Below are 22,892 nucleotides of genomic sequence, written 5' to 3'. Positions count from 1 at the left end.
CAGCTCCTGTCCCCGGACTCCCTCGCTCGTCGGTCGGAGATCTTGTTCGTTTACGCCAAATTGTTATGGGAGTTTTGGGTGGAATATTAAACAATAGTAACTGAGTTCCCATCTTTACTAATTGACGAGACGGTGGTATAACGTTCCAGCACTTTTATTGAGAAACAGAGCAGAGATTCACATAGATGGAAAGTAATCGCACCCCACGGTTCCGCTGCAGTCTCTGTCTGCCCTGTCTCTGTCTGTGTCACTTTTCGGGCTTCCCCTAATACTGCACCGTGGCCTTCCCATGAGACAAAACAAAGACAGTCTATCGTAAACAATCAGTATCCCTCAGCAGCTGCAGCATTTGGCCTTGCAATCAGCAACCAGTGGATCTTATACACAGACATCAGGTCTCCAGGCCTCCTCTGTCCGAGTGGTGTGAGGCCATAGTGACTTCAGAATAATAATTCTTATAACACCGCCTCTACTGTGCTTTCTTCCCTCACTCTGCTGCTTTCTATATTAGCTGTCAGAAAGGTCAGATCAGAAACCTCAGCTGTAGCTTTACGAATAGAAACAGTTAAGCTTTTGAATTTTTAGAGATAAAGCCTGTTCCAGTGAAACAATGAAACAAGTTATTCTAGTTGTAGCTTTAGAAAAGTTGGACATTACTTTAGATCAGAAATCCCAAAGAATATACTTAGTTTATTTCTTATTAATAGAAACAATTAATTATTTCTGTATGTTTGCTAATGTATGAAAGATATTCAATTCAATTCAATTTTATTTATATTGCACCAATTCATGAAACATGTCATCTCAAGACACTTTACAAAGTCAAAATTAATCAGATTATACAGATTGGTCAAACAAATTTCCTATATCAAGGATTTATTTATTTTATTCCATTGTTAATCTAATGTTTGTCTTTTCCTATGTCTGTAATGTTCCTCTGTTCACATCCAGCACTTTGAATCGTCTCGATACTGAAAAGTGCTTTATCAATAAACTCGCCTTGCATTTGCCGATTCATTTCTGACCAATTCTGTGTAAAACCAGAATCAGAATCATCTGTGATGTCTGTAAAAATATGCTGTCAATTATCTGTTTTTAAGTTCATCTCCACAATGTTTTACAAGGAACAATGTTTTTCCTTGTAATTTTATTTTTGAACTTCTTGATTCCCAGAAAAAAGAAAATAAACGACTAAGTGGAATGCCATTTATTTATTAAATATGATTTTAACTGATGATTATAACCCGTGAAAGATCGTTGAATGTTGATCAGCTGCTGAAATATTGGCCATTGGCCTTCCTTATTTCATATATCTGGAGAAAAAAAATACAGATTACACTCTTTAAAAAAAGTGTTTAAATAATACTAGATTAAAGCTGCTCAAGTGTCTGTAACAGTATCCCATAATTATTAATAATAATTCCTCCAACAGCTTTTTTCTCAGTTCCATTTGGTCCAAAGCTTTAAGACGGAGCATCAATCCTCCAGGAAACACAAACCTAAATATAAAATAAAGAACAGAAATGGGTCCCCTGAGAAAAGTGGATCCTAAACCCGATTTGCTTCGGGTTTTCCTTCCTGTCAGCCTGCAGGCAGAACTGAGATGCCTTAAAAATCTCCTGTAGATGAAGCTCAGCCCAGGAAGGTGGAGATGAAGACGCTGGTGTCCAGGTTGAGGGTTGCATGCCACCAGCGGTCCGGAAAAAACAGAACCTGATGAGAAAAGATGGCAGAAAAATTAGAAGCTTAATTCGGTTAATCAAGCGTGCAGATAAAGGTTAAAGAAAGGCGTGAAAATAAAGTTTAGCCTGAGAATGAGCTGTGACCTCTCCGGGCCGGATGGTGCACTCCAGCGGAGCCTCCTCCTCCGGCAGGTAGGGGTAGGTTTCCCTCAGCCAGGACAGGGTGGTGCGGTTAGGGTGGAAATGAGGTTCCTTACCCGGTGGGTAGAGGAACCACCGCTGCGTGGCAGAAAGTCAAGAGTTTCAGGGTTCTGTGGGGAATGTCTTTGGATCCAGTTCATAAAATGTTTTAGAAAATAGTTAAACTGGTTACTTATAAGATAATAAACACAAAACGTTTAGAGGTTTCCTGATTTAGTTGATTTTTAAAAAAAACATTTTCTAGCTTTTCTACAGATGTTTGTCAGTAGAAGAAATCAATGACTAAATGACGCATTTACTTTAACTATACCCTAAAACTTGTCCCCAGGAACCTTGAATGTCTGTTCTGACCCAGGATGAGGACCCGCCTGCTGGAAAACGGTCCTGCAGGTGAGAAGTACCCCGGGTTGCAGTGGCAACGACAACCTTTGTGGCGCGTTCGTTTTGCCTCGTTCAGAACCAACTAGTTGCTAATTACGCCTTTTAGCGTTTCAGTTTCCCTTTTCTGGCACAGCAGGAAAAACACGCTCGCAGAAAGCCAACGATAAATGTACAAATACAGCCGACCTCAGTAACAGGATGCTGCTTCTTCTGAATCCATTTGGAGAAATTCAGCAGAACTCTCCGAGCTGATTGGGTGAAGCGACGCCTGGTGCCCACCTGCCACAGGTTGGTTTTAGCCAATCACAACATAAGCAGCGGCTGCTTATGTTGTGAAACCACACTAGGCTAAGCTAGTCAAGGCGCTACGCGTGCGTCCTCCTGTGCTGCCGTGTTTATCTTGGTTCGGCGGTGGGCTCAGCACCACAACTCTATGTCCCGCCTTAAACTTCAATACTGAAACGTGATTGGACCGAACCATTTTTGGTTCAGACACAAATGGTTGAAGCCAGAGCGGTACAAGATGGATTCTTATGCGTTTGTGAAGGTGCAAATACCGCAAGATTTCATCTTGAAGGCAAGGTTAGTTCTACATGGCATGTTGTGCAAATAAAGCAGAAATCTTGTCTGATGAACACTGAAAGGCGGCGCCTCTGCGACTGACTGAATGTTACATAAATAATAGAGAGCTGCTACAAAACAATATTTTAATTTTAAACTCACATCTGTGTTTTGTAAAGTCGGACGTCGGTTTAACAACGTTTTTTTATTGTAGTTTTAGCAATGTGTTGTAGACCTTTATGAACCTTTATGCTGTGAGCTGAAGACGACACGCTAACAGGAAATGTGCACATTTAAGACGATCATGAGAAGCTTGGTTCAACTACTGAACGACTTGCTGTTCCAGTTGGGGATTTTGTTAAAGTAGATTACAGATCTACAAAGAAAGCTCAGCTGTGGTCAGGTAGGAAGTCCATTTAATTGATATTAAAAATATAACAGGCTCACTGAAGTTTTGGACCTTAATATTCACATTATTTCTTTGTGGAAATTGTAGCTGAAGGGTTTAACTTAAATGACTTATTTAGCATTTCTTAGTGTATCTGTTAAAATGTTATTTTTGGAGAAAAATCTAATGAAAAGTTAGATTAGTCATCATTTGATGCTAACAATAAAAGGCAGACCTTTTATAGACCTGACATCATAGACGAATGATGGCATCATTCAGTGAGCATGCTCAGTCTGTTTAGCCTTAGCTTAACATTCATCTTAATGCTAACCATAGCATTAGCATGCTCTGCCGGAGCATGCTAACGCTGATGTCACTACCCGATCCGTACCGGTAGTACGATCCGTTCCATCAGCTCATTTAGAATAACCTCCAGTAGGCGATAATTAGTTTTTCTTACTTTTTTATTCTTTTATATTTTTTCGAGGCGGGGGTTTCTTTTTGTATATCTTTGTATTTGCATAAATATTGCATATTCTTAAATGAAACAACAGAAATACATAAAAAATACTTTTTTTTTATTTATTTATAGCAAAAATGTTTCCCAGTTGTGGTTAGGGAAATAAAAATATATACAGCTTTAATTAAAGTACATAAAACCCCAGCTATAAACACATATAGGAGTATAGAAATGTATTTGATTTAGAATATTCTTCAGGTTTTTCTTATCATTTATTTGATTTGCATATGTATTTGTGTATTTTGTACTTAATATTTTCTTAATAATGTATGCCTTGGCTTTGTTATGTGTTCTTTGTTCTATTCCCTGTTCGGTTTTTGTAAAAAATAAACAATGCGGCTGCTATAATGATGAGGTCTTCTCTAGTTTATGATGTGTACACCAGAGGGCGCTAAAATCTCAATCGATAATTTTAACTTTTTAATAAAACAAATGTTTAGTACAAGATTATATGTATAACAAAATTCAACTTATTATTTAGGAGGAAAATATTTTTCTCCAGTTCTGTTTGAACAAATAATAAAACTAACAGAGTGCATTCAGACAATACTGACAAACGTTACGCAATGATATATTCCCGGACTTCTGAGCATATCTGATGATGACGTCAAGCAATACAATGGAGAATTTAAAACGCATTAAGTCTTCAATATTTTCTATACAATATAGTTTAGCATTCTTTAATGATTTAAGTATAGAAATAAGTATTTTCAGTACCGTAATTACATTATTTTTGTTGGCGACCCGGAAGTTATTCTGTTCGCGCAAATGAGCTGATGGAACGGATCGTGTAGTGACAGCTGGTATGCTACCAACACTAGCATGCTAATACTAGCGGGCTAATGCTAGCAACAGCTAATATTACTGTTTGTCAGTAATATTACATATTGTCAGTATATTATCAGACTTGTTCTCTGGTCTTTCTGCTGTTCTTATCTGGATGCTTTATTCTGAATTCAGAATTCAGAACCAAAGGTCCGGTTTTGGATCTCACCTTCCTTCCATAGATGACCTCTGAGTACCCCGGACCATGCCAGTGAAACGGGACTCCGGTTCCAGGACCTGAGGGAGAGCAAAGCAGAACCTACATGACCTACCAGCGTTTCTCCGTCGTCTGAACAACCAGAACTGCTGGAAACTAAATATTATAAAGATTTGTGACTAAGAGGGGAAATTAAAGGAAAGCAGAAATATAAATAACACAAATGACTCGTTTTCCATTTATTTAAATATCAAACCAATGTTTTGGTAGAAAACGAGGTTCTGGAGCTCTGCTCTAAATGAGGAAAACAAGGTTCTGACCAACCCGTGAAGATCGGACCCTTTGTGTGGTTCTGGTTCTGTGTTTGGATAAAGAATAATCTTTATCCAACCGTCTGATTGGACCGTTAGGTTCAGGAGAACCTAACGGTCCAATCAGAGAGGAGCTATGCATGAAACCGGTTGGTTCTGATGGAGCACGGCCTTATCGGGACCGTCTGCTCTGAACCGGACCGCTTTCCTTTGAGCTCCCAAAGAACCAGAAAACGAGACGCAGGCATGGAACCCACAGAGGAAAGTTCTGCCACAGAGTGCCGGGTTTCGGGTCAGGACTCACTGACCTGCGATCCCGAAGCTGTAGGCGCCGGTCGTGTCCGGCAGGACGTACGGCGGAGGCCGGTACCGATCGAACAGGTTCTGCCACTCGGTGAAGTTGTTGTCTCCAAAGAAGTACAGCGTCTCTGCAGAGGACAGAGGAGAGGATTTCAGAACCAGATGTCCGACTCACGGCGGCGTTAGAACCGGGTCGCATTCCGCTCACCGCTGCCCAGGGCGTCCCGGGCCTGAGGCCTCAGCAGCTCGTCCACGTACTGCTGGAAGAGAACGTCCACTGGGACGGAGCAGGCAGTCAGAGCGCTGAGGGCGTCAGAACCGCCGGCTTCTCAAACGGACCTACCTTTCCTGTACGAGTGCGTGTTGGCGGTACTCAGCCGGACCTTCAGGGAGCCGAACTTCTCCAGCAGGCTGGACTTGGAGCAGAGCAGCTGGAAGTTCTGAAGACGGCAGAAAAAACCCGAGTCAGAGTCCAGCAGGTGGTACCACTGCTGCAACGGTACCACCCTGGCAGTTTGTTCTGGTACCACAGGGTTTCTGGGCGGTTCTGGACCGGTTTGTTCTCTAATGTTGACCCAGATGAAGAGTTTATTGCTGTAACATCAAACACCAAGTGGAGCAGAACCGTGAGGAGGAAGGAAAGCGGGTCGGGCCTCAGACGTTCTCCAGACAACATCAGAGAACCACCAGCATCATGGAGACCAGGAACCCAGCAGACGGGTCTGCGAGGAAGTTCTGGTCCAGTTTACAGCAGGTCAGGTTCTACAGAACCTCCCAGAGTTCTGATCATCATGTGGACCTGGAGAGAGGATGGACCACCTGCAGACCTACCAGGACATGGACGTCCACCTGGACTGACAGGCTGGACCAGGAGAGCATTGATCAGAGAAGCAGGAGGACCATGGTGGCTCTGGAGGAGCTGCAGAGACCCACAGCTCAGGTGGAGGTTCTGTCCACAGGAGAACTTCTTCAGCAGAGACGGGGGGGCAGAGCTGATGAGAAAGACCAACCCGGAGGAGAACCTGCAGGAGCCCTGAGTCTGGGCTGGAGGTCCACCTTCCAGCAGAACCAGCCTGGACCTGCAGCCAGAGGGATTATGGGATGGTTTAGATCGGAGATTCATGGGTTGGAACGGCCTAGTCAAAGTCCAGAGGTTGGTTGAAAGCTGATGTTCCCAGATGTTCTCCATGCCGTCTGCCTGAGATGAGAAACCTGAGCCTCCAGATGTTCAGAGCTGCAGCTGGACCTGCAGCCAGAGGCGGTTCTACCAAGTTCTGGCTCAGTGGCACCGACCAGACCAGAAATGTTCATGAAACTCTGAACCGTTTCCTTCCTGCTGCCGGTTCTGCTCCTGGTTGTGCTGAAGGTTTCTGGTGAAAGACCCGGAGAACCTTTCGGACCTACCGTGTTGTCGGTGAGACCTCTGAGGACCACGGGTCTGCTGAACGCGTATCTGCAATCAGAACAAGTCGCGTCAATCTGTGGACCGGGTCCAGTGGACTTCTCTGCTGCAGCTTTCAGCACCAGAACACCGTCTGGTCCAGCCAACAGAACCTCTCATGTGGTCTGGAGCCGGCCCGATTAGATCACGGTGTAATAGTTATACGGTACCGTTTCCTATTTAATAAACTTTATCTCTCGTTTATTTTATTTTTAAAATATGGTTTTACTTTAATTCTGTCATTTTCACTCAAAAATCGAAAATTCTGACTGTTCTGTCATATTATTTATTTTTTCTGTTATATTCAGACCCCTGCGGGTCTCTGGCTGCTTCCCGCCCAGGTGCTGGTACCTGGCTCCGGGTCAGAGAGGTTCTGTGGTACCACTGGACCTACGTTTGTTCTGGTGTCAGGTGTAAACAGATAAGTGCATAATGTAAAACAGCTGATTATGGAAGGAGGTTAAACCAGCGGAACCGAGGAGCTGAAAATGAGACACCTGGAGCGAACATGTTTGGTACCGCCCACACGTCCCATAACAGATCGGGTTCCGATGGAAGGTTCTGATCACTGGTTCCGGACCTGTCAATGAACTGCTGGTGGGTCAGTTCTGATGCGTCCAGAACATCGATGGTGCAGACTCCTTCCTCCTGCAGGCTGGGGTCTGCAGGCTGGGACCTGCGCACAGCAGAGGGAGTTTATCCTTCCGGGAAGAGCCGAACCGAGCCGAGCCGAGCCGAACTGCGGTTCCGTGGACTCACCATCCTCCCCCGTCCTCCGCGCCCGCGGCGCACAGCAGACACGCCGCTACGAACCGAGCAGCTGCGTTTCCCATCCGGAACCTCCTGCTCCGCACCGACTGGACCAGTTCATCCACCGCTGCCTCACTTCCTGCCGGAGAGCCAATCAGAATGCACCACATTAATCCGACCTGTGATGCATTCACGGACATCACGTACAAACCTCTACCAGCACATAAACTGGACCCTCAACGAGCCGCCGGCTGGGCCTGGACTCTGGAACCAGAACTCAGTGAAAGAGCGACCCGAACCGCGGCATCAGGACCCCTCAATGCGCATGCGCTGTACAACAGCTCATTTATTCTGACGGACGGTCTCTTCCAGAACCGCCCAGCCTCTCGGAACCGAGACATGGAAATAACAGCTTTCCTTGCAACAGCGCCCACTACCTTTCTCTGACGTCATACAGCCAGTAGCTGACGTCACGCCAGCTCCCTGCAGGGAACTCTTTACACTTACAGCAGCAGGGGGCAGAGCTGCAGCAGTTGATCCAAGCTTTTTGAAGCGTCCCTCCCTTCAGTCTCTGCAGAGGTGTAAAAATATTTACGGGCAAACTGAAATGTTTCACATGATCAAATTAGTTTAACATCACACAAAGACAACCTGGGTGCTTTAAAGGGGACATTTCAGGTACAAATCCACCTTTTAGGCCTTAAATACATGTTGTTGTGTGCCTGGAGTCTCTGGGAGGGCAGTAAAGTTAAATCTAGTCTGTCCAGGAGCTGCATGACGAGCTGAACATGAAGATGATCCGATTGGGTCATAATTTACAAGACGTTCAGTTTTATGAACTTATAAACTTTCTCCCCTGTTTCAGTTGCAACTTGAGGAGCAGATAAATATGAAATGATCAGAGGAAGTGAAACACAGGCCAGGCAAAAATGGCCTCCACGGGTCAGAACCACTGCTGACCCGGAAGAACACAACAGCCCATCTCTAAAGTGGACCTTTCTGAAAGCTGTGGTTCTCCCTGAACATCTACAATAAAACTAACAGCATTTCAGAACCAGAACAATATACTTCAAGTCCACCAGGGCGGTGGTACCATGATGGTCTGGGCTGCTTTGCTGCTTCAGAACCTGGAGGACTTAACATGAATTCTAGTGTAGCAGAAAGTCCAACCATCAGTTTGGGAGCTCACTTGGTTCTGAGGCAGAACAGCCCGTCCGCCTCTTGTTGGCTAAAAATCCCCAAATGAACGTTTCGGAGTGTCCTAGTCAAAGTCCCCACTTAAATCTGAGACGCAGGAGCGGTTCCTGCTGGAGAACCGGCCAACGGGTCAGAATCAAATCGATTCTGCAAAGCAGAACGGGTCCGAGTTCCTCCACAGTTTAAGACTCAGAACCAAGGGAGGAACATACAGATATCGGGGCATGATGCTCCCTTTAGGGTCCACTTCCTTTTTCCCGGCTGCTTTGTAGAACTTTATTTCTTTAATAGGTTTAAACCTTGTTTTACATCAGCTGTTCGTTTTTGATCCGATCGTCTTTGTCTCGTATTAAATTCATTTATTGTTTATTTGTCATCGTTAGCAGACGTCTGGCTCCTGCTGGGTGGAGATGGGCGTCTCCATCAGCTGCAGATGTTCAGCAGGAAGCACGGCGGCGGTGGCATCATGATGGGGAAACATTTCCATCCACAGTGAAAATGCTCAGGATTTAAGAAGCAGCTAAAGAAGGGGAAACATCCTGGAAACAAACATTTTGTTTTGAGAAAAAAAAAAAAACAGCAGCAGGAGTGATGGTTGTAATTGTTTATTAATAAACCAGGCGGTCTCAATAAATCACAAGTTAGGAAGAGAGACCCATATTAAATAATTAAGAAAGAACAACAGTTGTTTTAATTTAAATCCCAGGATGTGAAGCTGCTCAAAAGGAGGAAATGGCATTAAAATGTCTAATTTATCATATTTGATATATCTTGATTTGTTCCTAATTCCTGACACTCTTTGTATTCCAGAAAACATTTATATAATTTATTTCCTTCATATAACCGGTACCTAAGAGAACAGGAGGCCTTTCCCAGTGAGATAATTTCTAACAGCCAAAGCTGTTAGAAACAAAAACATCAGAAAGGCCCAAGAAAATAAAACCCAATAAAGTCCAGAAGCCCCAAACCTCAGTAAACAGCGACATGATTAAAAACTTGTGAAATTTCCCCTCAGTGCAAATTCATTAGATTTCTACACAGAAACAGATAAAATAATTTTCTACCTTCAGTCTGTATAATTTCACGGATTAACGCTAATAAACTGCTAAATAATGACAACTGTTTGTCACATGAATAGACAGAAGAGCAGGAATTACGTTTTTTTACTTAAATTTACAGAAAAATCCACTCTAGTTTGCGGAACCTAATTTGGATAATTTTTGTTTTATTAGGAGAAATTTCTTAAATAAAATAAACCCTCAAAAAGCTACTTTTGGTGCTTTTCATTAAGAAAATGCACCCAATCCTAAATTTAAAGAGCTTTTAATGATGTTGTTTCCATAAATACAGGACTTTCCCAGATTTAGAGCAGGAGAGCTGTTTTTCATATTAAGGCATTTATCCATATACATTTCTTTTTTTCACAGTTTTGCTTGGAGGCTGTGGTTTTTAATTTGGTTAAAGTTGTAAAACCTGTAGAAACAAGTGGAGATCTCTGGATCCAGATCAAAGTTCAGCTTGTGTGAGCAGAGGTTAATGTCCAGGAGACATTTCTCCTCCCTGCAGACTCTGACGAGCCTCATGAGAGGACGAGGAGGGAGAAGACGGCCGGCAGGACGCACAGCAGCAGCGGCAGCGACAGCGAGGCCAGCCGAGGCGTTCCTGCTGCTGACGTGGAATCCTGGAAGTTGATGAATCCTGGCGGGTCGCCGGTGATCCGGCTGTTGATCCAGGACTGGTACCTTGAAACTCGGGCGTAAACTCCTGGAATGTTGGGCTGGGCGCAGCCGATCCCAAAACTGACAACCCCAGCCTGGATCCAGATGGAGCCGTTCTTGGTGACCAGCGGTCCACCGGAGTCTCCCTGCACACACCAGGAACAGTTCATACATCAGAGGCTGTGAAAGAAAGCAGCCTCGCCTGCACAGCACCACCATCAGGTTAGCAATGGCAACAACCGCCCCTCCAGTAATTAAACTAAACATGCAATGGTTTAAAAGAGCAGGAGAGACGCTGAGCAGTCCAGTGGAGGGTAAACGGGACCTTCAGGGGCCGGTTGTTATGTTCTGACATTCATGCTACACCTCTACACCCCAGATTATCTGATGCACCAGTGAGGCGCCTCAATGTACCGGACTTCAGCAGACAGCCGGCTACATGTTACTGAATATCCAGACAGCGGATGTCCAGCGTTTCACGGGTTTAACCGTCTCCACGTGTGAAAGGTGGTGAGGGGGGTTGAAGCCAACCCGCCTCTGCTGTGTCCCACATCAGCCGAGCTGTACGGGGGCTGACCCAGGGAGGACGGACGCTGATGCCAGCAGCAATTAATAACTACAGTTCTTTTGAACATTTAACCCTCAGTTTCCCTCATCCAAACAGCAAAGCAATAAAAACTCTTCTGTTTGTTGTTTTGTATCATCCACCAGGCCCTTACACTCAGTTTTTGGATGAGTTGTCAGATTTCTTATCTGATTTGGTGTTAAATACTGACAAGGTTGTTATAGTGGGTGATTTTAACATTTATGTTGACACAGAGCAGCCTGACCCAAAGCTAGTTGAACGGATACAGAGGTCTGGCAGACAGGAGCAAGGAAAGTTAAAATGTTTTAATGTGTTTTAATGTGTTTTAAGGTTTGACTGGGATCATAGGCTACGCTACCCGCTAGCAACCATTGAAACAAAGCTACGTTGGTGTGTTTTCCGGTTAAAGTTAAATAAAGTTTGTCAACAAAGTTTACAAACTTTATTTCCATAAGGGCTTTATACACTGATGGGACATTACTGTTTGTGTTTTCTAATTACACCAAAATATTGCAAAAATAATCCTTTAGATTAGGCTTCTAATGTCTGCTAGCATTTGCCTCCAGTAATAACTTACTACGCTAGTAAACGTTGGTTTTTAAACCTAATGCTGGTTTTCTGCCATCGTCCGATAGTGCTTCGGTTCTTAGGACAGCATTAATAGGGAACATTAATGTCGATTTAATGGTGTTTTTTGTAATTTAAGATTAACTCATCAAGTTAATGTGAACAATGGCCACAGGAAGTGGTCCAACGCTTCATTTCCGGTTGACCGTCCGCTTACAGCGCCCTCTAGCTTCCTAAGTTACCAATTCCAGTCTTAATTATTTCCTAGAGAAAAAATAGTATTAATATATATAAAGTGTCTTAAAGGCTATATATTCCTACTTAGCAAATCATTCTTTAAAAATTTTATTTCATCAAATAATATTTTGTGTAAATCAGGGTTTTTATTGTGAATGGGTTGAAACACATACCAAATGTTGTTCTGAATTAGTTAAACTAATTTAACATCAATTCACATTCATTAAGATGAACTTTGGTTCTTTTACTCAGATCTGCAGTGAACCAGGATTTTCTTTTGTTTCTTTTGCATGTAAGTAGTTCCTTAGCTTCCTTTTATGTTCATTTTGCTCAGTAGTTTAATTAATTTTCACTAGCCTGGTAGAGATGATTTAGTGATTAAAATATAATGCTAATTCAGACAAACAGAATTCTATAGCGAGGTTCTCTGGATTTTCATTTATTTCTGTTAGTAAATTATTGAACTTGAAGTGAAATTGTCACTCCTTTATTCTATATGTGTGCAGAGTTTGCTGTTAAAAGAACGCCAGTACTCGTATTATCCCTTTCAACTATTGTCCTGATATCAGCTTAAGAGCTGATTATCACTGGACAATACCTGACAGACAGAGAGTTATTTATTAAACATTAAATAACTTAAAACATGCGTAATGGCACAACATTGTCAGATCCTCCAGGTTGGTGAGAAAGTTTCCTCTCTAAGGAAACCCAGCAGGTTGCATCAAGTCTCTCCAAGCAGCATTCACTCCTCCTGAAAGAGCGTAGAGCCACAGTGGACAGTCGTCTGCATTGTTGATGGCTTTGCAGCAATCCCTCATACTGAGCATGCATGAAGCGACAGTGGAGAGGAAAACTCCCCTTTAACAGGGAGGAGAACCTCCAGCAGAACCAGAACCAGGCTCAGTGTGAACGCTCATCTGCCTCCACCCACTGGGGCTTAGAGAAGACAGAGCAGAGACACAGAAAGCACAGAAGCTCACATTGATCCAGGAGTACTTTCTATGTTAGAGAAGACAGAGCAGAGACACAGAAAGCTCAGAAGCTCACATTGACCCAGGAGTACTTTCTATGTTAGAGAAGACAGAGCAGAGACACAGAAAGCACAGAAGCTCACATTGACCCAGGAGTACTTTCTATGTTAGATAAGACAGAGCAGAGACACATCTGACAGCTGCAGGACGCCGGTCCTGGAGGCCTGGAGCTGGAGACCTCTGCTCCATACTGAGGATCAGGAGAGCTCACCTGGCAGGAGTCCTTCCCTCCGCTGGTCAGACCAGCACAGACCATGTTGTCTGTTATGGTGGCGTAAGTCTCGCTGCACCGACTGTTGGACACTATGGGGATATCCACCTCCTGCAGCGTCTGAGAAATGTCTGGACGGGGAGAGACGACAGAGCCATCAGTGAACCCTGAAGCAGCATTGTCATTTAATTATAGCAATGCAACAACAAACACAGACAACTGGAGTTCTCCACTAAAGCATCATGTTCTCAGAAATCTCCCTCCCAGCTAAAAGAACAGGTCTGGTGTAAGAGAAAATATTGTTATCTGTGTAAACACGTCATGAAACAGAGAACAGGTTGAACCTGAACACCTGTTGCAGGACAGGAGGACCTTCCTGTAATGACATCAGCTGCTTTGTGTCACAAAAGGCTGATTTTCCACATGAGCCGTGAAACATTAGAGTCCCAGGTTTTTACCTGTAGTAGATTTCCTGTTCAGCCTGCCAGGACCTGCTGTGGCTGCATAATAACTACAGAATCATCATGTTGTTGTTGACCTGAACAGAAGCTTCAGTAAATGGTTCTCACCCCCGCCCTCAGAGGTGGTTCCCCAGCCGGTGACCCAGCAGTCCAGTCCGTCTCCGAAGACGCTGCCGTCTGCAGCCAGACAGGCCGGCCGGACGTAGTCATTGAACGTCACCGCAGAGGTCAGCTGCACCAGCGCCACGTCGTTGTCGTTTGTTCTGGTGTTATAGTCTGGATGTACGATGATCTGGGATCCTCTGCGTGTCACCCCGTTAGGACCTCCCGCGGTTTGGAATCCGAGGTAAGCAGTGACGTCTGAGGGGACGTTGCTGAGAAAAACAAAAGACGGGTTTATGAGTGTCCACCGTGCTGAACAGGAAGTGAAATCATGTCACATGATCACATCATGTCAGAGCTCACTTGTCAAAGCAGTGAGCAGCAGTCAGAATCCACTGGTTGTTGATCAGAGATCCTCCACACAGTCCACCTTTGATGATCAGACGGGCTTGCCACGGCCACGCTCCTGGAGCAGCGTCCTGACCGCCAACGATCTTAGTTTCAGACCTGGTGTTGAGAGGAGCTTGGCCACAGACTGCAGGAACACAGACACAATGTCACCATTTAGAGACGTTGATTTAGGGCTTTGCAGGTGATGAAGCAGACTGAAGACGTTTTATCATTCTATTCCTTTTATCTCATCTTCATTTCACCTCTTCTCTTTCTCTTCTTGTTCTTCCTTTACTCTCCTACTTTCCCATTGTACTGCCCACATAATTTGAAATTCTTCCCGCATGAATCAAAATAAAATTTACATGCATGAACCAGGCGGAGCACTGTGGCGAAAGCTGACTGCTCCACTTGTGAAAGTAAAATCTGTTGAGCTCTATTTGGCATTAAGACAATAATTCTTATTGCCACATTGTCAGACAGGAAACTGGGTGAAAAAAAAAAAAGTTAAGGTTTTCACTTTCATGTTTCTCAGCGTTTTCCTTAAGGTTTGTTATGTTCTCTAGGTCTTACCATAATTTGTTATTTTTGTCATTTGGGACTTGCCATACTAGTTAATTTCAGTTCAGGAGTTTTTAGTTAATTTATTACTATTTATTTCATTCGTTTATGGTCTCTGATCTCATTCATAGTAGATCAGTTTCTTTGTTCATCTTTATGCCAATTCTGTGTTATGGTTCAAACCAGAAGTTTACATACACCATATAAAACACATCAGCTTTTATTCTCACTGTCAGACATGAGATCTAAATAAATCTTTTCTGGTTTTAGGTCAGTTAAGGTGCGTTCACACCGAACCTGACGCTTGCTGTCAATCGCCTGACATCACATGGCGGGCGAGAAACCAGAAATACAGAAGGTGCCGTCATCTGGTGACGCTTTCACTCCATTGGCATCATACGCTGCCTCAGATCTGCAGTGAACCAGGATTCACTGAATCATTCTGATGACGATGATGATTAACCACTTTATTTTCTCTTTTGTTTCTTTTGTTTCTTTTGTGTGTACATAGTTCCTTAACTTCTTTTTATCTTCATTTTGCTTAGTAGTTGAGTTTCACTAGCCTAGTAGAGAGGACTTGTTGATTGAAATATAATGTTAATTCAGATGAACAGCATTATTTATTTCTGTTTTATTTCTGTTAATAAATTCTTGAACTTGAAAAGAAGTTGTCACTAATTTATTCTATATGTGTGCTGAGTTTGCTGTTAAAAGAACGCCAGCGCTCGAATAATTTCTTAGAACTATTGTCCTAAAATCAGCTGATTGGGCAGATATTCACCGGACAATACCTAACAGACAGAGAGTTATTTATTAAACATTAAATAACTTTAAACAGCGAGTAATGCACAACACTGGCAAAAAGCAGGGATATGACAAAAATAAACTAGAATATTCTCACTGAGTTGCCATAATAGAGCTGAATAAAGATCCCAGTGAGACAAAGTCCAGCCATGTTCAGGAACGTTTCGGTGAATCTGGACCCGCGTTCGGTCCATTTTCTTTCATATTAAAACTAACTGATGTAGCTAAATGAGATTTTAATAAAAAGAAATAAAAACTCACCATTAAGCTGTGCGTCATTTCCTGTAGGAGAAAGAACAGACAGTTAGGAGACAGTTCTGACCCGACCAGTTCTGACCCGACCAGTTCTTTCTTCAGAAGATGCGAACACGCCAGTGTCTGGACGACGCCTCGCAGCAGGAATTTGCAGCGTCATAAACAACAAAGCCGATTATCTCTCTAATAATTTTGTTGTTCAGATACCAGGAAAACAACATCAAGTGACAACATAGCCCTAAAAGAGAACCGGGCTGGGCCGGGCCGGGTCAAATACCAACATGAACTGGCATGTTGGTATTTGACCCGGCCCGGATGACTAAACCTCATTCATGTGCCAAAGAACAATGGGTTTAATTATGTGGGTCATGACTTAATTATATACAAGCTTAATTGTTTTGTTTCTCCTGAATGAAACCGACTCAATAACAAACCATCGGACCCATTCAGGTTGTTTTACTGGGTTTCAGTCTGACTGCTTTTATTTTTCAGCTCAGTACAACAAGCAGCATAAACGAATAAATCAGGATCTGTTTGACGGATCGAGACCCAAACCAGCCTAAATCTGAGCGGACTGGGTCGGAGACAGGCGGGTCCAGCCCAGTCCCTTCATGGGTCAAAGTAGAACCACATCCAGATCAATTCAGAGAACCCAGAAAAACAGCTGGAGGCCTGAAGCTTCAGCGCCTGGGGAACCGGACTCTGGTTCGCAGTGGGCCGGGTCACAGGGGGAACCGGCCGGACTGGTTTCAGGATGACGACCTGCTGAGATCTGCTGATCAGAGATCAACCAGATCCAGGTCGAAGACACCAACCAGAACCGTTCTCCAGAGTCAGGTTTGTTCCAACGACATGAAAATGAAACAGTGGAGATAACGCTGGCTGATAAACCAGCAGCAGAAGTGAAACCGAACGGTGCAGCGCATCAGTAACTGTCCACTGTTCTCTATGAAGCATCTGCAGAACGTCAGCGCCGGGGAACACGGACCAGAGGAACCGGTCAGTGTGGAAACCAGACTCAGCTGTGAGCTAATCGCCAGCAACACCCTGCAGCCCCCTCAGCGTGAGAAGAAAAACTAAACTATGCTGATAATGATCCCAGCCCTGACCTTTGACCTCTGCTCCGGGAATCCGGTCCACCAAGAACCCGCCGGCTGTTTGCAGCAACAAGGAGCGTCTGAACCCCTGCAGGCTCTTTCTGGCTGTAATGAGACATTTTAACTCCTGCTGGAACCAGCCGGCTCTCATTCCTGACCGGCTGAACCCAGACGGCTCAGTTCTGGACTTTCAGGGTCTTCAGTCAGAATAACGTCCCCTCCCTTTCCTGGTGTCTGTGGAGGGCAGCCATGTTTTCACTGGATCCTACTCCTCTTATTGTAGCGACGTTTGTACTGAAAATCTTCCACCAGCGGCTCAGCTCAGGAAAGAAGGAAGTGTGACTGTAGCTTTTTAGTAGGTCACTGTGCCATTAAATGCCATAAAGTGATGATCGTTAGTGCTTTTAAAAGGCGAAGGTAATTGATTAATTAAACCTTTCAGGCATTTCTAGTCTGAGCTGAATTTCCTGCTCTTGTCATTTTCATGGTGAAGTGACTCTCTGCGAAGTTTTTAGAAAAGACGGCAGCTTCACCCAGATAAAGTTTTTCAGACAAACAAGCATCCTTTTCTCAGACGGCTGCCATTTACTGCTCGCCGTTATGGATTATAGAAATAAGTCTTTATTATTTCATATCTGGTATTTCCAGTTAGCTGCTATTGTCTCAGAAGTTTATTGTTTCCTGAGAAAGGACTCCTGGTTCCCTGCCTTGTACGTCATGTGTACTCTTTACTGAATGGAGTCGCAGATTACTTTAATTACGATGGCTTCTCTGCTTCAATTTCCAAATAAAGTGCTCCTGGTTGAGAGCTGCTGTGTTTTTCTGTTTCACCTGCTGGGTGGAGATCAGAGAACGGTACGTTGGTTCAAACAAACTGCTTAACAAAGGAGAAACAGAGGGATAATCCACAGAGGGATTAACCCTTCCTGAATGTCTGATTATTCTTGAATTCTGGTTATTGACCGCAAACCTGGTCAACAGAGATACCGAAAGGAGTTCAGTTCAAAGGGAAAGAAAGGCCACAAAGGGCAGAAGAGTCAACGGTTTTTAACCTGTTATGTAAAAATATTGAAGCTGATTTTAGAGGAAAGTCAGGCTGGCCGCCTTCATAGCCCCATGAACATCAGAGAGACGCAACAAGAGAAGGAAGGGCTTCAATTGTTGGACTTTTCAACGCAGAAAATGGCTTAATGTTGTGAAGTTTTACAATATCGCTAATTTAACCATGTTATTAAAAGATTAAAAAAAAGCCCTGATAAACTCAGAACGAGGTCAAAATAAACCGGCTCAGATGGATTTTCTCATCTGTGAGGAAGCAACATGACAGCTCTTCTCTAATTTAAAAAAATAAACAGAACTTTAAAAGCATGATGGTAATAAAGAGAGAACTGACCTGTAGCTGCGAAGGCCAGCAGCAGCAGCACGGCTCTGAGCGGGAACATTGAGATCATCATCGTGTCTGAAGCTCAACGGATGAAACTCCTGAAGTTCTGCTGCCTGAAGGAGGAAGTGTGGCTTGATCTAACCTGTCCTGCTGTTGTCACTCCTGTCCGTGAGGCAACGCCCCTCATGACCAGGCACACCCTCCATGCAGACCAAAACTATCCCTGCTCACAGGTCATCGCGTCACAGACACGTTCCCAGAAGCTAACAGGACATTGTTAGGTGGAGGCTGCTCACAGGAACACGGACTCCAGGTGATGTGATGATGTAAAAGTGAAGCAGGTGGAACATTTGCATCAGAAAGCTGCAGTGAAACTACAGCAAACCATCAGAGCTGAGAAATCACTCGCCTCCAGGCTAAACCACGCCTACATTTCAGTCCAACTGCTTTTATTCTGCTTTTTATTTCCCTATATTTTAATCATGTAATCACTTTGCATTGTCTTTGTACTGAAATGTCCTATACAAATAAATTTGCCTTGCCTTGCCTAAAGAGAAACATCAAATCTTATTGCAGTAGATAACTACTAAACTGAAATGACTTCTTTACTGTCGATTTATTGGGTTTAATGTGTCACCGGGATGTTAACTTTGAGCTGCCAGAGGCTGAAAATCAATCCAATAAACATCAGATTCACCCAAACGTGTCAGGAACACGTTTATGGTACAACAAATGATTAAACTAGTCCATGCATTTGTTACTTCAAGGCTGGACTATTGTAATTCTTTACTATCAGGAAGTCCACAAAATGCAGTTCAAAGTCTTTAGCTGATCCAAAATGCTGCAGTGAGAGTTCAGATCAAGATGAAAAAGGGAAGCCTTCTTTGAAGCACAATGTTAGGAATCCTACTTATTCTGGAAAAACAGTCTATTGTTGTATAAAAAGACCCTTCGCAGAGTTAAAGCAGCATATCTTTCATCATTAATTGAGGAGAATAAAAATAATCCTAGATTTCTCTTCAGTACAGTTGCCAAACTCACCCAGAGCCACAGCTCCGTTGATCCATCCATTCCCTTAGCTCTTAGTAGTAATGATTTTATGGGATTCTTCATAAATAAAATGAATTCCATTAAAAATAAAATCATCTGCATCCTCCCAAACATGATTACCTCGTCCTCAGTAAGTGAGGCAGCATTGGAGGAATCCTTAGAAGCCTAAAACTGTGCAAATAAACATCAGCGTGTCAGAGACAGTGTAACTAGTTCTTATCAGATCAGAACCTGTGGAACCAGCAGCATGTTTGGAAACATGTAACAGAGCATGAACTAGGCTGCTGGTTCACTGATTCCCAGCAGGGGGCGATAGCCTTCACAGCTTTGGGAGAGAAGCTGTTTTTAAGCCTGCTAGTTTTTTTATTTTTATTGAACAATTTGAACATCAAATTACAAAAACAGTGCCATTGCCTTACCACTAAAGGAAAAAAATAACTATATATACCTACACATGAATCCACATAAATAAATATAAGCACACACTCCTACACACACATATCATATACACTAATAAACCGAGAAAGGAGAGGCAGATGATAGGAAATGAGCAAATCTACATAGACAACACAGGCAGAAAACACCTTATATACAGGTAAGCAATGTTATGTCAGCCAGAGAGCCGATAAGAGCGTCCCCTTCACGCTTTGTGTACAACAGCCAAGGACCTTTCTAGAATAGCAATGTCCCTAAAGTGATTTATCCATTCTTTTGCTGATGGGATATCCGGGTAAAACCATGAATGTATTATAGTCTTAGCGGCAGTTAGTCCTGCCAAAACATTTTTCCTCTGAGCCAATCTGGTATTACCAGTGAGAACGGAATCATCGTTGAATAGAGAGGCAGGGGGAGATGCATAGGAATGGGAAATCCTAAAATATTTTCAAGGCAACTATGCACCTTGGACCAAAGGCCATACATAGGGGGACACTCCCAGAACATATGAAGGTATGTGCCAACAGTGTTCTGATAACATTTTGTACAGGTGACATCATCCATCAGTTTCATGATAAAGCGTCTGTATGGTGTGACATAACATGTGTGCACAAACTTGTAATGAATAAGTTGATGTGCAGGATTCCTAGATGAGATGGGCATGCTGGTCCAAACATTGTCCCAGTCCAGATCCAGATTCCCTGATCCTCAAGTTCACGATTCCAAGAACTGATCACTCCCAAAGGTTTAACGTCCTTAGATAGCATTTCATTGTAGATAGTTGACACTAGTCCAGTAGAGGACGTTTAAGAGGAAATCCAAACGTCCAATGGATGAGAGGGTAAAGGTGAATTCAATTATAGATCTCAACTGGACATACAGAAATCAGGGAAACCCAGGCAGAGAAAACGTTCTTTAAGCTCTTGGAGTGAAATCAGACCATTTCTGTCAAACAGTTCCTGGAGAGTGTGAATTCCTCCAGAAGCCCAACTGCCATTAAAATAGGGACCAGAATGCTGCAGTAAATTGTAATTATACCAAACAGGAGAGCAGTCACAAAGTTTTACGTTACATCCCGTATGTTTCTGGACAGACGACCACATTTTGAAGGAGTTGCCTACAATTGGGCCAAATGATCTACATACAGATCTAGGTTTCAATCTGCAAAATAGTATGTCTGTCTGCTGATGCGGTTTTACCAGTTCCTCCTCTATCTGCTCCCAGGGAGTGACAACGTTTCTGTTACACCAAACTGTCAAATGTTTTAATTGAAAGGACCAGTAATATAATTTAAAGTCAGGCACTGCCAAGAATACGAGCTCTTTCATCATTCCACAAGAATTTAGTAGTCAAGGAGTTCAGTTCGTTAAAGCAGTTAGTTGGTGGAGGCGTAGGGATCATAGAGAACAGGAAATTCAGTCGGCCAAGTACATTCAATGACATCTTGAGACTAGACCACCTCTGAGTGTCCAGTGCAATCTCTGTGTTTTAAGTTTATTGTCATTTAAATGTGATATAGCTGAGAAATTGGTTACAATTATGCCTAGATATGTAAATGAGGAGCTATGCCACTGAATATGTGGAACGGTTGGTAAAGTAAGGAGTTTTGCAGGAGCATTTAGAGGGATGAGGAGGGATTTATCCCAGTCAATTTTAAATACAGAAAATAGGCTGAACTGTGTGAAGACTTTGAGTATTTGAGGTAGAGGTTTAAAAATGTTAGTAAAAAAAAAAGTACTACGTCATCAGCATAAAGTGAAATTTTATGCTGTGTTCCTTGTACATTAATTGGTGAGATGTGCGCATTTAATCTGATTGTCTGGGTTAACGGTTCGAGTGACAAAGCGAAAAGGAGAGGGAAAGGGAGGGAATGTCTTGGACAGAACATTATTTGTCTGTACTACTGCACAAGGGTTGGCATAAAGTGTTTTGATCATTGATATAAATGTTTTGCCTAATCTGACCCGATCAAACGGTTTTAGTGCATCCGAGCTGAAAACAGCTGCAGGGTGTGTATCTGATTCTGAACCATGTAATATATGGCAGTCGTCGGATATTGTCAGACGCTAGTCTCCCCTTTAAAAAACCTGTTTGGTCACAAAGGATTTATTTACCTACGTACGGTTCCAGTCTTCTGACTAACACCTTGGCAAACAGCTTCAGTTCTGTTGTGATAAGTGATATCAACCTGTAACTGCCCCATCACCAGAGCGATGCTGAAAAACTAGTCCATGCATTTGTTACTTCAAGGCTGGACTATTGTAATTCTTTACTATCAGGAAGTCCACAAAATGCAGTTCAAAGTCTTCAGCTGATCCAAAATGCTGCGGCAAGAGTTCTGATGAAAATCAACTAGAGGGATCATATTTCAAATACCTGGGTGTTCACGTGAACAATAAGCTGGACTGGACTCATAACACAGACGCTCTATACAAGAAGGGCCAGAGCCGGCTCCACCTCCTGAGGAGGCTGAGGTCCTTTGGAGTGAGCAGACCTCTGCTAAAAACCTTCTATGACTCTGTGGTGGCCTCAGCCCTCCTTTACGCTGTCGTCTGCTGGGCTCCTGGCAGCACAGAGCGGGACAGAAAGAGGCTGAATAAGCTGGTGAGGAAGGCCACTTCTGTCCTGGGCTGCTCTCTGGACTCAGTGGAGGAAGTGGCTGAGAGGAGGGTGTTGTCCAAGTTCACATCCATCATGGAACACACCTTCCACCCCCTGCACCAGACTGTAGAGGAGCTGAGCAGCTCCTTCAGTGCCAGACTTAGACACCCTGTCTGTAAAAAGGAGCGCTACCGCAGGTCATTCATTCCTGCTGCTATCAGATTATACAAAGTTAGCAATATAATAGTAACCATAACTGTAATAACTAATGTGCAATAATCTATTTAATACACGGTGCTATAACCCATGCAATAATCCTGAAAAAGTGACTTCTGCTGCTATCACCACCTGAATATATGTCAATATACATGTATATATATATATATATATATATATATATATATATATATATATATATATATATATATATATATATATATATATATATATATATATATATATGACCGTGAATGTAAATAGGACATCATATGCCCATTCCTATTTCTTTTTTTTATTCTTATTTTTCTCTTTTTCTTTGATCCACTGTATATATGAAGATTCACTGTATATAAATAATGCACCTTTCCTACTGTTGCTCCTTCTCTTATGAGCCGATGTGGCAAGTGAATTTCTCCAATGTGAGATCAATAAAGCCTATCTTATCTTATCTATATGAATAAAATTGAAT

The 22,892-nt window shown here is 43.1% G+C and overlaps 2 protein-coding genes across 3 annotated transcripts; both read right to left on the bottom strand.

The window, feature by feature from the left end:
- Positions 1-1,192: 1,192 nt before the first annotated feature.
- Positions 1,193-7,732, bottom strand: jmjd8 (jumonji domain containing 8). Its single transcript, XM_012854360.3, has 9 exons — positions 7,527-7,732; positions 7,348-7,443; positions 6,731-6,779; positions 5,670-5,766; positions 5,535-5,603; positions 5,335-5,454; positions 4,728-4,795; positions 1,827-1,961; positions 1,193-1,713 (listed from the first exon to the last, which is right to left on the bottom strand). Exons 1-9 carry the CDS (start codon positions 7,715-7,717, stop codon positions 1,633-1,635), a joined length of 906 nt encoding a protein of 301 aa, XP_012709814.3. The 5' UTR covers positions 7,718-7,732; the 3' UTR covers positions 1,193-1,632.
- A 1,571-nt stretch (positions 7,733-9,303) lies between these two features.
- On the bottom strand, positions 9,304-18,264 carry LOC105919116 (coagulation factor XI). 2 transcript variants are annotated; one of them, XM_036147842.1, is made up of 6 exons: positions 18,134-18,264; positions 15,644-15,670; positions 13,991-14,162; positions 13,634-13,899; positions 13,065-13,195; positions 9,304-10,578 (listed from the first exon to the last, which is right to left on the bottom strand). In XM_036147842.1, the coding sequence occupies exons 1-6, from the start codon at positions 18,186-18,188 to the stop codon at positions 10,294-10,296; spliced, it is 936 nt and encodes a 311-aa protein (XP_036003735.1). In that variant the 5' UTR covers positions 18,189-18,264; the 3' UTR covers positions 9,304-10,293. The 2 variants fall into 2 exon arrangements, with proteins under 2 accessions (XP_036003735.1, XP_012709813.2); XM_012854359.3 differs by having other exon boundaries at positions 15,644-15,664; positions 18,128-18,263.
- Positions 18,265-22,892: the final 4,628 nt, after the last annotated feature.

Source organism: Fundulus heteroclitus, chromosome 16 (assembly GCF_011125445.2).
Source record: "Fundulus heteroclitus isolate FHET01 chromosome 16, MU-UCD_Fhet_4.1, whole genome shotgun sequence".
Lineage (NCBI taxonomy): Eukaryota > Metazoa > Chordata > Actinopteri > Cyprinodontiformes > Fundulidae > Fundulus > Fundulus heteroclitus.
This window is presented reverse-complemented; position numbering and strand designations above follow the sequence as displayed.